The sequence below is a fragment of the Camelus dromedarius genome, chromosome 12 (genome assembly GCF_036321535.1).
Source record: "Camelus dromedarius isolate mCamDro1 chromosome 12, mCamDro1.pat, whole genome shotgun sequence".
Lineage (NCBI taxonomy): Eukaryota > Metazoa > Chordata > Mammalia > Artiodactyla > Camelidae > Camelus > Camelus dromedarius.
In genome coordinates, this window is record NC_087447.1 from 29,214,436 (window position 1) to 29,226,953 (window position 12,518).

General features: G+C 45.6%; 1 protein-coding gene across 1 annotated transcript in view; it reads left to right on the forward strand.

The window, feature by feature from the left end:
• Positions 1-1,395: 1,395 nt before the first annotated feature.
• Positions 1,396-12,518, forward strand: part of LGR4 (leucine rich repeat containing G protein-coupled receptor 4) — a 93,345-nt gene continuing 82,222 nt past the window's right edge. Inside the window, exon 1 of the mRNA XM_031459859.2 lies at positions 1,396-2,131. Coding sequence (XP_031315719.2) covers positions 1,947-2,131 — 185 coding nt within the window. The 5' untranslated portion in view covers positions 1,396-1,946. The remainder of the gene's footprint in view (positions 2,132-12,518) is intronic.

Sequence of the window (12,518 nt, forward strand, 5' to 3'; positions counted from 1 at the left end):
AAATAATGGAAATGATTTAGACAATGGAAGCCAATTTAGGGAAGGCTCCAAGGGCACCACCATTCAAGGAACCAGGGGCCCAGGAGTTGTTGTGTGATGATCTTGGGCAGAGCACAACCTCTGCAAGCTTCAGATTTCTTATCTGTAAAACCATAGAGTTGGCCATCTACCTTTGAGTTCTCTTTCAGACCTACAATTAGAGGAAGTTGGTCATTTCTAAAACTTAAAGTCAGGCATGCCTGTATTTATTGACTTCTCCAGCATGTATAAATAAATGTATTATATGTTAGCCATGTGCCCAACTGGGCACTATTTTTAAAGATAAACTCCTGAATGTAAAGATGATGGAAAATTTTCATTTTAAACTTCTTAGGTCTGCATCAACTTGTTTCCACTTTCTTTAATTTTACTTATATGATATGAGCAATCAAGTTGATGAAAATGACATTTTTAATCTGCCTGTCTTAATTTAAAGTATTCATGGAAAATGTCTTCAAAATAAAATAAAACAACCCAAACAACCCAAAGGCACAGTAGAAAGCAAGAAAGGAGGTGCCCATAAAGCAGTATTTGATACAATGATAATAATAATGTGGGGTCTATTAAGCCACAAAAGTCCAGAAGAGGAAGGAATGCTGATAATTACCTAACACCTAAGTGGCTGCTGGCTTCTCAATGGTGGTCACCTAGCACTCAAATGTTTTGTTGTCTGGAGAAATTGTCCAGTGTTCAGAAACATCACCTCCTTTGACCCTGGCAAGATTCTTGTGTCCTAGGACTTTAAAATATGTGAGAAAACAGTCTGAGTTGCAGTCACCAAAACCCTGTATTGTGGATGGTTTATTCATTGCTAAGACTTAGCTACCAACTGCATGTCAAGATATGTATAAAGATGTCAGGTGAAGTGAGAGGCTTGTGGGAGTACACTGTTTTAATTTAGTATATAGCTAACCCCCCAAATATTTATGTCAGATTCAGAGAAACCTTTTCCCTCCTCTTCAAAATCTTTTTTCCATTTGCACAGCTCCCGAAGTCCTGCCGTTTGGAACAGTGGAGAGTCATTTGAAAGTTAACTAAATGCTGGAGGCAAGTTCTATCTTTCAGGTCATCCAATTTAGAAGATTCAACTTCTGCTTAGGGAAAAAGACGGGTGGGGAAGGAAAAAACCAGATTCTATGTCTTCAGATCTTTTTACCTTCAGTCCACAACCTGCCACGCAAATCGAGCCAAGTCAGGGATTTTTGCCTTGAACTACCACCACCAACACCACCTTGTCACTCACGCCCGATAAACACGCCCCTCTGGTCCCACTCTTGGCCAATGGAGGCTCCCCTCCTTGCATAGTAATAAGCTCGAGACCTCCCCCGGCCAATGGCGCTCTGGGAGAGGGGTTAGTTTTGCATGTACCTAAGTGATTTGCATAAGCCAGTGGCTGGGGGCTTGGGAACCCGAGCGTGCAACCCTAGAAGGGAAAAGGACGGGAGGAGGTTGAGCCGCGGCTGCGAGAGAGCGAGAAAGAGCTCGGGTGTTTGTGCGAGAGCCGGGCGGGGGCTGGGGCGCGGGGCCGGCATGGCTGAAGGCTGCGCTCCGCAACCTTGAAGAGCGGCTGCGGCAGGAGGCCGGGGACCGGGAGGCGGGTTCGATGGCAGAGCGCGGCCCCCGCAGCTGCGCCCGGCCAGGCCGGCTGGCCTGAGCCGCCGGAGGAGCGGGACTGCCTCTGCGCGTCCATGGAGCAGCGGGAAGGGCGAAACTCCGGAGCGCCGCGTCCCTGCGCTGCTGCCGCGGGCCGTTGAAGGGGCCGAGCCCGCGCTACTGCCGAGAGAGGAGAGCCCCCGGCCCAGCCCGCAGGCCTGCCGCCCGTGGCGGCGGGGGGCGTCGGAGGGCGGCGGAGGCGCGCCGAGCGAGCGGCGCCGCGGGAGAGGCCGGCGCGGGAGGCGGCCGCAGCAATGCCGGGCCCGCTGGGGCTGCTCTGCCTCCTCGCCCTGGGGCTGCGCGGCTCGGCCGAGCCCAGCGGCGCGGCGCCGCCTCTCTGCGCGGCGCCCTGCAGCTGCGACGGCGACCGTCGGGTGGACTGCTCCGGGAAAGGGCTGACGGCCGTGCCTGAGGGGCTCAGCGCCTTCACCCAAGCGCTGTGAGTGCGGGCGGCGGGGGCGCCGGGGAGGGGGCGGCGGCGGGGGCGCCGGGGGCGGAGCCAGTGGCCGATCCCACCCCGCCCCCCTGTGTCCCGAGGAGGGGGGCGCCGTCACCTCCTTGACACCGACTCCCGAGCTTTCGAAGCTTTGCCGGTGCTGGTCCGAGACCCGAGTAGCTCTTCTCCCCAGACTTTTCGGGCACGATCACCACCCCTCCAACTCCCAAGTGCATCTGGGGCCAAGGAGGAAGGAGGAATCTGGAAACGCTTGTCCCTGGCAGCCTTTTCACGCGACCTTCTCTTCTCACCCGGGCCCCTGCTCAGCTGGCAAGAGCTTTGCAGTCGGCGGGGGTGAGGGCGCCTAGAACTTGGCCTGAGTCTCAGACCAGGCGAGGCACGTTTCCTGGGGAAGCACCTGGAGCCTCCTGGGTTCCAGCGTGTGGGGAGAAGCAGCACCTGTCCCGTGGCCAGGGCGAATCGCCATCCGATTTGGCCCGGTTCGGGGAGAGCGACCTGGCACCTCGGTCCAGTTGCACTCTGGACTTGCCAGCAAAGCGCCTAGGGAAGCCGGGAGAAAACGAGGGAGAAGGAGGGGGAAATTGCAGGTTTCTCTCGGTGAAATAATCTTCTTACCCAACGAGGCCTTTTAAAGAAGGAATGCTGACCTGAAGTACAGGGTGTTGGGAGAAGATGAACGTTCCAGAGCATGAGCTCTGCCTGCCCCAAGAGGGAGGCGGCAGTTTTCTGCTGTACCTGCTTAAGGTACAACACAACTTTTCTTCTGAGCTGCCTGAGGTGGAGAAAGTCACTCGGATGGTTCTGACTTTCCAGAACCCCCGTCCACGAACGGGGACGGAGAGCTTTAGACTTTCGCTTTGGAAGAGAAGAGGAATCTGAAATAGGTGTTGGAGCGGGTGTTTGCAAGTGGCACCCACAGAGGAAGAATAGGGTAACAGAGTGCAGCGCTTGGTGTGTGCCCTGTTCTTCCTGGCTGCGGTGTGCGGCCAGATTAAATCAAGCGCAGTGAAAGAGCTGTTTCAGAGCGGAAGGGATTCTGTGAGGTTTTGAGTAAGGCAATTTTCTTTTACCTTATAGCTACTGAGAAACATCCCATAGAGATAGAGTTTAAAGGGAGGAACAGACCCCGTAAAGAAATCCCTTCTGTGCAGGCCAGGGGGCTGCTGTTTCCAGGTGGGTGGTAAGAGGTGTCCTGCTTGCTCTCTGCCAATGGGGTTGTTTTGTTATTTTTTTTTTTTTTTTTTTGAGGAGTGTGGTCAGTGACCTTGGGACCTGTGTCATTCTTTGGCCACCAGCCTCCCCCTCCCCGCCGCCCTTCCCCCCACCCCAGGTGTTAGTTCCGTATTAGAAGTCACTTTCCTTCAATATGGTGAAATGTAACTTTTCACTGAAAAAAGGTGACTCTGCAGTGAAGAGCAGTTTGCCCACACAAGGTACATTAGGAGGGACAGGTTGAGTGGGAGTGAGGCGAAGTGAGGGAAGGAAGATTGGGTAGAGGGGATAGGGCTACATTCCCCCCTCCACCGCCACCCCCAGACTGCTTCACAGTTTTAGGGAATTCATGCAGGAGAGGTGCCTTTCCCTGAAACCTCTTTCAAGCCTCTCTCTAAGAGAAAAGCATAATTTTACTATTTCGACCAGTTACAAAGATCTTGTTTAGCAGATTCCTCCAGTTTTAATATGTAGACTTGCCCTATAAGGAAAAGGGCTGTTTTATGTTAGTACCTTAAAACCGCAAAGAAGTATCGCACTTTTATGAGAACGTGCTCCTTGCTGTAGAGCATCAGGCATCTTTAGAATTCACCAAAGATAGTGACACCCTATATTTCCAACTTTGAGCCTTACAAAAGTGACTGGCCATGGCTTGGGAAACAGACAGAAAAATAATTGGCACCAGGGCAGATCAGATTGCCCAGTCTGGCGGCATCATAGCACTTTCTGAGCCGTCGTGGTGGGCAAATGTGTGATATTTACTTCTGTCCATGACGTAGAGAGTAATTGTACATCCTGATAACTCCTTATTTCACCTGAATACTCTTCATTCCACCCTTAAAAGTATACGTTATATGACAAGCCCATGCAAAGGGCATTTCAAGGGCAATAGATTTGCATTTGGGGAAACCAGTGATCTCCAAAGCTATGTGGGCTTGGGGTGGGGTGCAGGTGCTGTGGTGTGCCCTCTCCAGTTTATTTTCTAGGATACCTTGGGCTCACCTGAGGTCTCTTTCCAAGTGCTTCTGCTTTGCTGTCCCATCACAGCTTTAGTGATCCATGGTTACACACCAAGGGACTAGATCCATGGTCCCCAAACTTTTGTTCACCTTTTCCCAATTTCTGGAGCATGTGCGCCGAGGCCTGTTTAGTTATACATAACATGACAATCACAAAAATAGAAGTCCCCCAGACGAAACTGTAATTATTAATCAAAAGTCTTTTGTTTTCTTGTCATTCCTCGATGGTGTCTACCTTCATCTCACCCAGGGGTGTTCACATCCCCCACTGGAGACTCCAGGTCAACAGGGCAGGGATTTTATTTTACTCAACTTGGAGCCTATAGATCCCACTACATAGGAAGCAGTTAAAAATGTTGCAGTGAATGAATAAGGACTTCAGGCCACACCGAGGGGCAGAGTAGGGGCTTGGAATCCAGACCTCATTCCCACGCGGGATTGCCAAATTCAGCATTCTCAGCAGTTAGCCTTTTGTCCAGATCTGAGAAGGCCCCAGAGAGAGGATACCTGCTTCTTCTCTTTAGACTCGTTTAAACTTGTTTGGTCTGACAGTGTCTATTTCCTGCTGAAAGCTGCTTTATCCGAGTCTGGGGGCAGAGTCAGATGTAATCCCCAGGATTGTTGATGGGATTCCCGTGTTCACACCGTGTGCTGCACCTGTAGCGGTTATTTATATTTTGCAACAGCAGTTCTTGATCCTGCGTCACAGAGCACTGGCGTGTCACAATTCACCCTGAGGGGTTTTAAAGGAAGTTTTTTTTTAAACTAGTATTAAAATTCCGGACTGTATTTTATCAAAAAGACACAAGGTTATTCCTTTATTCGAGCTCATGAGGTCCCTCTTAATCACCTGCATTCCACGATCCTTGACTGGGAGAGAAAGTGATGATGTCACAATGGTGGTGGGGAGGGAATTGTGCATGTGTGTCCTCTCATTTGTGTGTTACTCCCACAAAATCTGAGAACTGTGGACCGGGAGTACACATTTCCACGTCCTAGATTATACCTGGTGCATAGTTTCAGGATTATAAATGCTGTTTCTGTGGCTTTGTGGAGAGGGTGGTGGGTCTGATCCTTACCCGGCCACTAAGTAATTGTTTGGCCTTGGGCAAGTCATTCTCCTTTTTTAGGGGGTGTCCATGGGACAGTTTCTTCATTTGAAAAGTGAATTCACTAGATTATAGTTAAGGCAGCTGGTGGCTTCCAGAAGTTCTGTGGTTTTATAATTCTTCCACAATGTTGGGATGGCAGGGGGATGAGGGCATTTGGCCGCTGTGGTAAAAAGATCCCAGAAGTAGCAGAATATCGTTCAAGTTGAAGTTGCACTAGCATGTTTATTGCCACTCACTCGGAGGAGGAGTTCTTTGTGTTTAGAAGTGTGTGTTAGGAAATTTGCCATGGAGACTTGTCACAGAATGCATGACTGGCTAAGGCGCTCTGCTCGGGTGCAACAGCCCCGCGTGTTTCCTGTGGGTATGGCTTCACACTTGGAAAATAAAATCACTCTGTTTTACTAATTTGGACACCGTACAAAAAGTTACTCAACGTCCTCACTTCAGTATAATTAGTCATAATCTCTCCAGCCTTCACAGTGTGCGTATCCTGTCTGTGGGCAGGTTATCAAGCTTTCTATATAGAATTGATGGTTACCTGAGGGGCTTCGAATGGTTTTTAAAAATAATCTGTTGCTTTGTCTTCTTCTTTAGGAAGCATCGTCTCAGATTCTTCCTTAAGATGTTTTGTTTTGTTTTGTTTCTTTTCCATGACATTAAGCACCTTTCTTTTAATAGTATTATTTGAAAGTATTGTCTTACGTTTCCTCCAACATCAGTTGTGTTCCCTAGCAGGTCAGTAATCAGTGGCTAAAGGTTTATACCTTTTTTGATGATCAAGTTTGGGTATCTGAATGTCTGAACTACTGTCTATGAATTTCAGTGTTAGCTCATTTTGTGTGGTGTGTCTTTTTAGAGATGTATGTGTATTACATAGATGCGAACTTTGTTTTAAATGAGGCCAATATATGAACATCTTTAGCTATAGGTCCTTTATTTTACAAATTGCTGGGTTCTCTTTAAATAAAGAGAGGCAAGAGCCTTCTGCTGGGAAAATGGAGAGCTGATCTCCAGATCTGTCTAGAAGTCACACAAGTGACCTTGAGGAGGCGACAAGCTTAACCCTTCAGGGCCTTGGTTTCTTCACCTGAGAACAAGGAAGTAAACAACTCTTTCTGCCAAGAGTTTTCTTTCTATCTAATTTGATTTTCTTACCCCTGTGTATTTGCCTGATCCTCTCTGTTGTGTTATGTGAAATATAGGTTTCTCCATCCTGAAATCCCTCCTCCACCCAAGAAACTTCTCCAGTTGTCCAACGCTGCTGGAATGTATCCACTGAACGGGGAAGGCACTGCCTCACAAGGCAACAATGTGCTGGGTGTGGTCTGAGCGATACCTGGGGCTTAAACCAGTGACTCTCTCATTCTGGGCTCCTTAAGGCTTGCGGTAACCGCTAATATTTTATGATTTTCAGTTGAACTAAATGTTAATGACAGTTACGGTATCGCAAGCATTTAATGTCCAGGCACTTGGCTCTTCCCATTAGAATTGTAAGGTAACATTTGACAACTTAATCTCTTAGGGAAGATGAAAGTTCTGTACTGGTAGGTGGATCCAGGCAAGTTTGGGCATTTTCTTGGCCTCTGTCAGTTTATCTCTCAAATTCATATTTTAGTCATCTTTATAAAGGTGGAAAGCACTGACAGCCTCCAAGTTTGCATTTTGGTCTTTGGTGTCCTTGGTTGTCCTCTCCTTTTAGTCCCATTTTTCTTATCAAGAAGTAATGGGTATTGGGCTAAATTAGTCCCATTTTTCTTATCAAGAAATAATGGGTATTGGGCTAAATGATGACTGATGTCTCTCATGGCTTTGAATTTCTCTGAATCTGTGTAGGATGTCAAGCAAGCAAAGTTGTAAGAATCCTTCAGTGACTGAAATTTTTCTGAGACTGTTCTCACTTTTTCTTTATAAAAAAGATAACAAATTTATATAAAAGTACAATATTTATTGGTATAGCTGGGTTAAAAGTTAAACCCTGCCCAAATGTGCCTTTAATTTGGAAAAATGTAACAAATGTAGCTTGATAACACAGCTTTGCTCTTTTAATTTTTTAAACCAGAGATCAAGGTTTTGGCTTTGGGAATGTGTTGTCCAGCTTGCTCCTTAACTGCCTCCTGCAGCCTTCAAGTTGTCGGCAATGCCAAAAGCTTGGTTTCCTATGTAGAAAAGAATATGGATAACTTTTTCCTTCCCCTGACCCCCCACCTTTGTTCAGTGAACTGTGGTTTTTTTCAAAAGCATCACTGAGGATAATAAAACGCTCTAGTTTAAATTCGGTCTGTGGGGAAAAAAAAAAATCTAGGGCATTGAGCAAATCAGTACTCTTCCACAATGGCTAATTTGTCTGCCTTTCTAGGCATTTCTTTTGTGTCTTTAAATACTTGATGGGCAACTTATAGACCAGGTAGCAGCCTTACTGTCTGAAATCAGATGAGATCAAAATTGAGTTTAGAGATGATTTTACTAACATCTCCACTTTCTAAAGACTTAAGCAAGTTACTGCTCAAATAACCCCTTTACACGGCAAGATTGCCTAGTGTATACTCTGGATTCACCCACCCGCCCATTGACAAATATTTGTTATTAAACTTTGTATATGGCTAGGACTATTTTTAGCTAGTTTATTAAAATATCCAGAAGTATTCTATGTCACGTATGGCAATTAAAACTCTGAATGGGTTTTTAGTCTCTAAAGTTGAGTCTCTCTCATGTTTCAGTACTATTACATGTGTTAATTGTCAGAAAAGCACCCTAGCCAGGTCCTCCCCCTCGGCAGTAGGTCTATAGGAAGATTTGACATTTTCATTTCTTATTTTAGATGCAAGTGATTGGGGTTCAGGAATGCCCGTCTAATAGTCTAGGTTTCAGAAATGAACATTTCAAAAAATAGATTTTGCTAGTTTTCTTAGCTTTTCTGTACTGAGAGATCTTATGGGGAAAGCATTGAATCGCTCCCCCTACCCCCAACCCCGCTGTGGCAACATGTTGGCCCATAAAAATATAAGAATATCCTTGTAAGGAAATGTAAACCATAGATATTTTGGGAGGCAGCTGGGCCAAGACTGGGAATACGTTTAGATCCCGGGCTGGACTGTTGTCTGTGCTAGTGAGAAAATACATGTCGGGGAAGCTTCTTTACTATATTATGGGATATTTAATGACCCTTTATCCTTCATATTTCATTTGTATTTAAGTATTTTGAGTCAAGATAAGTAAAAGGTTATGTAAGCCCCGTTAGCTAGGTTTTCTTTTCTTCTGTCTATTTTTATACTAGGAGAATACAGCCTTTTTTAAAAAAAAAAAATATAAAGTTGATCATCAAAAGAATGGAAATCTCACTGCATACTGACAACAGAATACTTTTGCTCTTTGAATCAGATTTTAGAACCTGATATCCAGAAAAATCCTGAGATGGATTCTCCCCATTCCTGGATATATATATATATATATAAAATATAAGTTTTCTGTGGGGAAAGTTTCCCTCCCGGGAAGAGTGACTTGACTGTGACGGGGAGGTGGTGCCTTTCCCTCGGTGCTGGGGGAAGCTTGGGGTCCCTCCCCTCAGGCTCTGAGTTCCCTGGGAGCCCTCAGCGTAAGCGGCAGAGTAAATTAGTACAAGTGGTGACGTCAGAACTCCCCTGAAGAGTTTGATCAGAGCTGCTTTCCTAGGAGGGAAGCTGGAGTGACCTTAGAAGTCTCACTGTCTTCCCGTTTCTCGTTTTGAAGGACAGGAGACGAGGTGTCCTTCCGAGTTGCCAGGCTTCTCTCCGAAAGTGGGCTAGGATGTTGATTACCTTCTGGCCTTTTCCATTTTCCTCCAGGGTACGCTTGGTGCTCAGAGGCCCTTGGAGAAACTAGATGGATAACATGAGAAGGGCTTAGCGGACTAGATTCTTCTCAGGAAAGAGGAGACCCGTGATTGCCACTCAGTTCTAGGTTGTCACCCTTCCTGTGTGGACGCCACCTCCGAGAGCCTCTTTCCTGCCAGAGAATCTCCAGAAACCCAGAGTACTCATCTGTCTCTTGAATACCTTATGCCTTAAGAACTCTGAAGTCTGTCAGCTCCTGAGGAGGTGGGGGGAGAAAGCAGAGAATGCTGATTAACCTTTAGGCTCCTAATGTTCTCAAAGACTATCCACGTCCCCTTCTGTTTTAGGCACTAAATCCGTTTTTTGCATTTTCGGAATCTGGTAATTGCCCCTCGGGTCCTCTTCCAGCTCCTTATCTCACATCAAGCATGTACAGAATTCTTATATCGTTTGATCAGAGTTAAGAAAGGAATATTCAGTGCATTTAATATTTTAGTATCATGTTTTAAAAGATTACACATGGCTTTACTAACTGCTATTTAGCAGTTTGTCCTAATCCCAGTTTTCATCCATTCTGTGCTACTGGCTAGTTCATTCTCACGTGACTAGTGGGGTTTGTTTTAAGCTTTTCATATTTTCTTATCTTTGTAACAAAGAAAATTTTTTTCTTATTGGCCTTCTGTTCTCTCCGAGGTCATTTTGAGTCCATGGTCATGTAATTCAGCTTTTTATGTCACTGTCTACTCTCCAGTCTTCTTTTTATGGGCCTATTTTTATCAACAGGCCTTCAAAATTGGTTTTATTTTTGAGAGTGTGGCACAAGGAATCAAGAGCCCCTAAGTTCCTGAATCTGTGTGCTTGGGGATGTCACTTAACCACACTGGACATCGGTTCTTCCATCTGCAAAAAGAGGTCAGTTGACTTCATCTTCAAAGGTCATGTGTAAGAAACTCTTCAGTATGAGCTGTTTGATTGACAGGGAGGACCCAATACATTGTCATTTCCTTGGGGAGTGACTAAACAGTTGTCTGCGTGTGTATCCTTTTAAATCACTTAGATTTAAAACTCCAAACCCGATTTCTCTGGTTTTTTTTTTTTTTTTGAATGTATAGCAGTTCCATAGCCTGTTGGAGACTTCACAGTGAGCCCCGGTGCTAATAGAACAAAGGCTCCTTGTCTGGTAGGTTTTTCACGCAGAAAACCAGAAAGATCCTGCTGGAGAAAGGGTAGCGCATATACTTTTATCCAGATCCTTTCTTATACATGGTGCTACTCCTTTTCCAACAAGAGCGCCTAACGCTGGGGAGTTGCCGTTTCTCTAGAGGAGAGAGCTGGGAGAAAGTCATGTTTTCTTGCGTTGGTCTCTAGTCGGGCACTACTTTCCTGAGATGACCGGTCAAGTGGCAGGTTGCTCTCCTAACAGGGGACACATTGTTTGTCCGCATAGCAAATGGTCATGCAACCTTGGACAGTGTCAGTGTGATCTTTAGCTGCTAACTATCTAGGTCCAGACTTTGGAACACTGGGGATTTTCATGAAACCACACTTAATTCTTGAAGAAGCCTCATGCTGTGGGTGCCCAGTGTGGTTTCTCATCACTTTCCACGTTGCGGGTGGATACAATTTATTCACGATTGCCAATTTAGCTGAGTTTTCGTTTCTCCACATCACTTTGATTTTAGCAATATGCAGATTATGGGAGAACCTTTTCTTTTAAGTACTTTGAAAATAATATTTTATTAGTTATTGGATGCCTGTGGATTTTTTACATTTGAGATTAATACTTGTGTTTTGTGGATAAAGAAAAGCTTATTATCCTAGAGGTAATTTTAGAACAAAAATCCTTCCATCATAATTTTTCATATTTCTGAAAAGATACACGACATTCTTGTGAAGCACAGTTAAATCTTTCTCAGAAGCTTGGAAACCTTTTCTGGGTTTTGATTCAGATCTGATTTGGAAATGAATTATAAAGCCAGAGCAGCAGCTCACAGATGCAGGAGTGCTCACAACCTATTTAGATGTCTGAGTATTTCAAATATAGTTGTGCATTTTCTACTCTGGGTCTCTTTCTTAAAAAAAAAAATGTTTTGAGATGTTTTTCCCATTACCGTCTTGACATCTGCCTGGTTACACATGAATAGCTTGACCCAGTCCCTCAGCAGGGAGACTACCGTGGCCTTGCTTTCAATAGGCATGTCACTGACAAAGAAAACATATGGAATATTTCATTCCTGTCCTTTGCAAACAGTCTGGGGCTGTGAGGGCATGCAGCAGAAAGCTTCACACTTCATGACAGGTTGGCACGTTTCTGTGCTAACCCCAGGCTCTGCTGTTAGCAGTCAGTCTGTCTTCTGAAGCCCCCTTACCTTCTGTGAAAAGCAAATCTCAGGTTTGGGATAAATCAGTTTCTAATATCAGTTTGAATTAAGTTGGTATGACCTGCTTCCATGGTGGAGTTTCCTACTTGATCAGATATGTCACTGAAGGGAATTTGTGTGTGTGTGCGCGTGCACGTGTGTGTGTGCGTGCAGGTGTGCAGGACGTTTCGAGTTTGTTTGTGTTTGATGAATACACAGTTGAGAATGAGGCTGCTTTATTCCCAACAGAATGTGCCTTGAGGACTGTCTGACTTTCAATTTGTCTTGTCGTCACTCTGCAGCAGGAGCTCAACTGATCAGTCTCATGGTGGCCGAACCCTGCCACGTTGACCTTTGAGGTATCTGTTGTGTAGTACCAGCTTCTATGGGGACTTGGTGTCAGATCAGCTGGCATTAACGGCTTTGCTTTGTGGCATCTGAATCCACAGCGTGGAGGCTTGTCAGCAGCTGTGGCAGGAGAGGGCTAAGAGCGTGGAGAAGAGGAGTCAATCAACTACTGTCTTTTTCAGGTCGCCCTTGGCACCACCCTGGCTGAGGGAGCATTCCAGAAGGAGAAGGAAAAAAAAAAAACCAAACAAACCCTATGACACCAAAGATGAGAAGATTCATGACTTTGGTGGAGGAAATAATGACATGTATTTCGTCAGGGTCCTTTCCAACCCCTGCAAGTTACCCCAGCCTGAATTTCTAGTTCTATTGTTTCTTAAACATGCGGGCTGGTTTTGACAGGAGTTGCTGATTTATTGAAAAGGAAGCTCCTTTTTCATCCCAGATATAACCAGTGTCTATACATCTCATCTAGAAGGTATTTCTGGTGGTTCGTGGTGTCAGTCCTT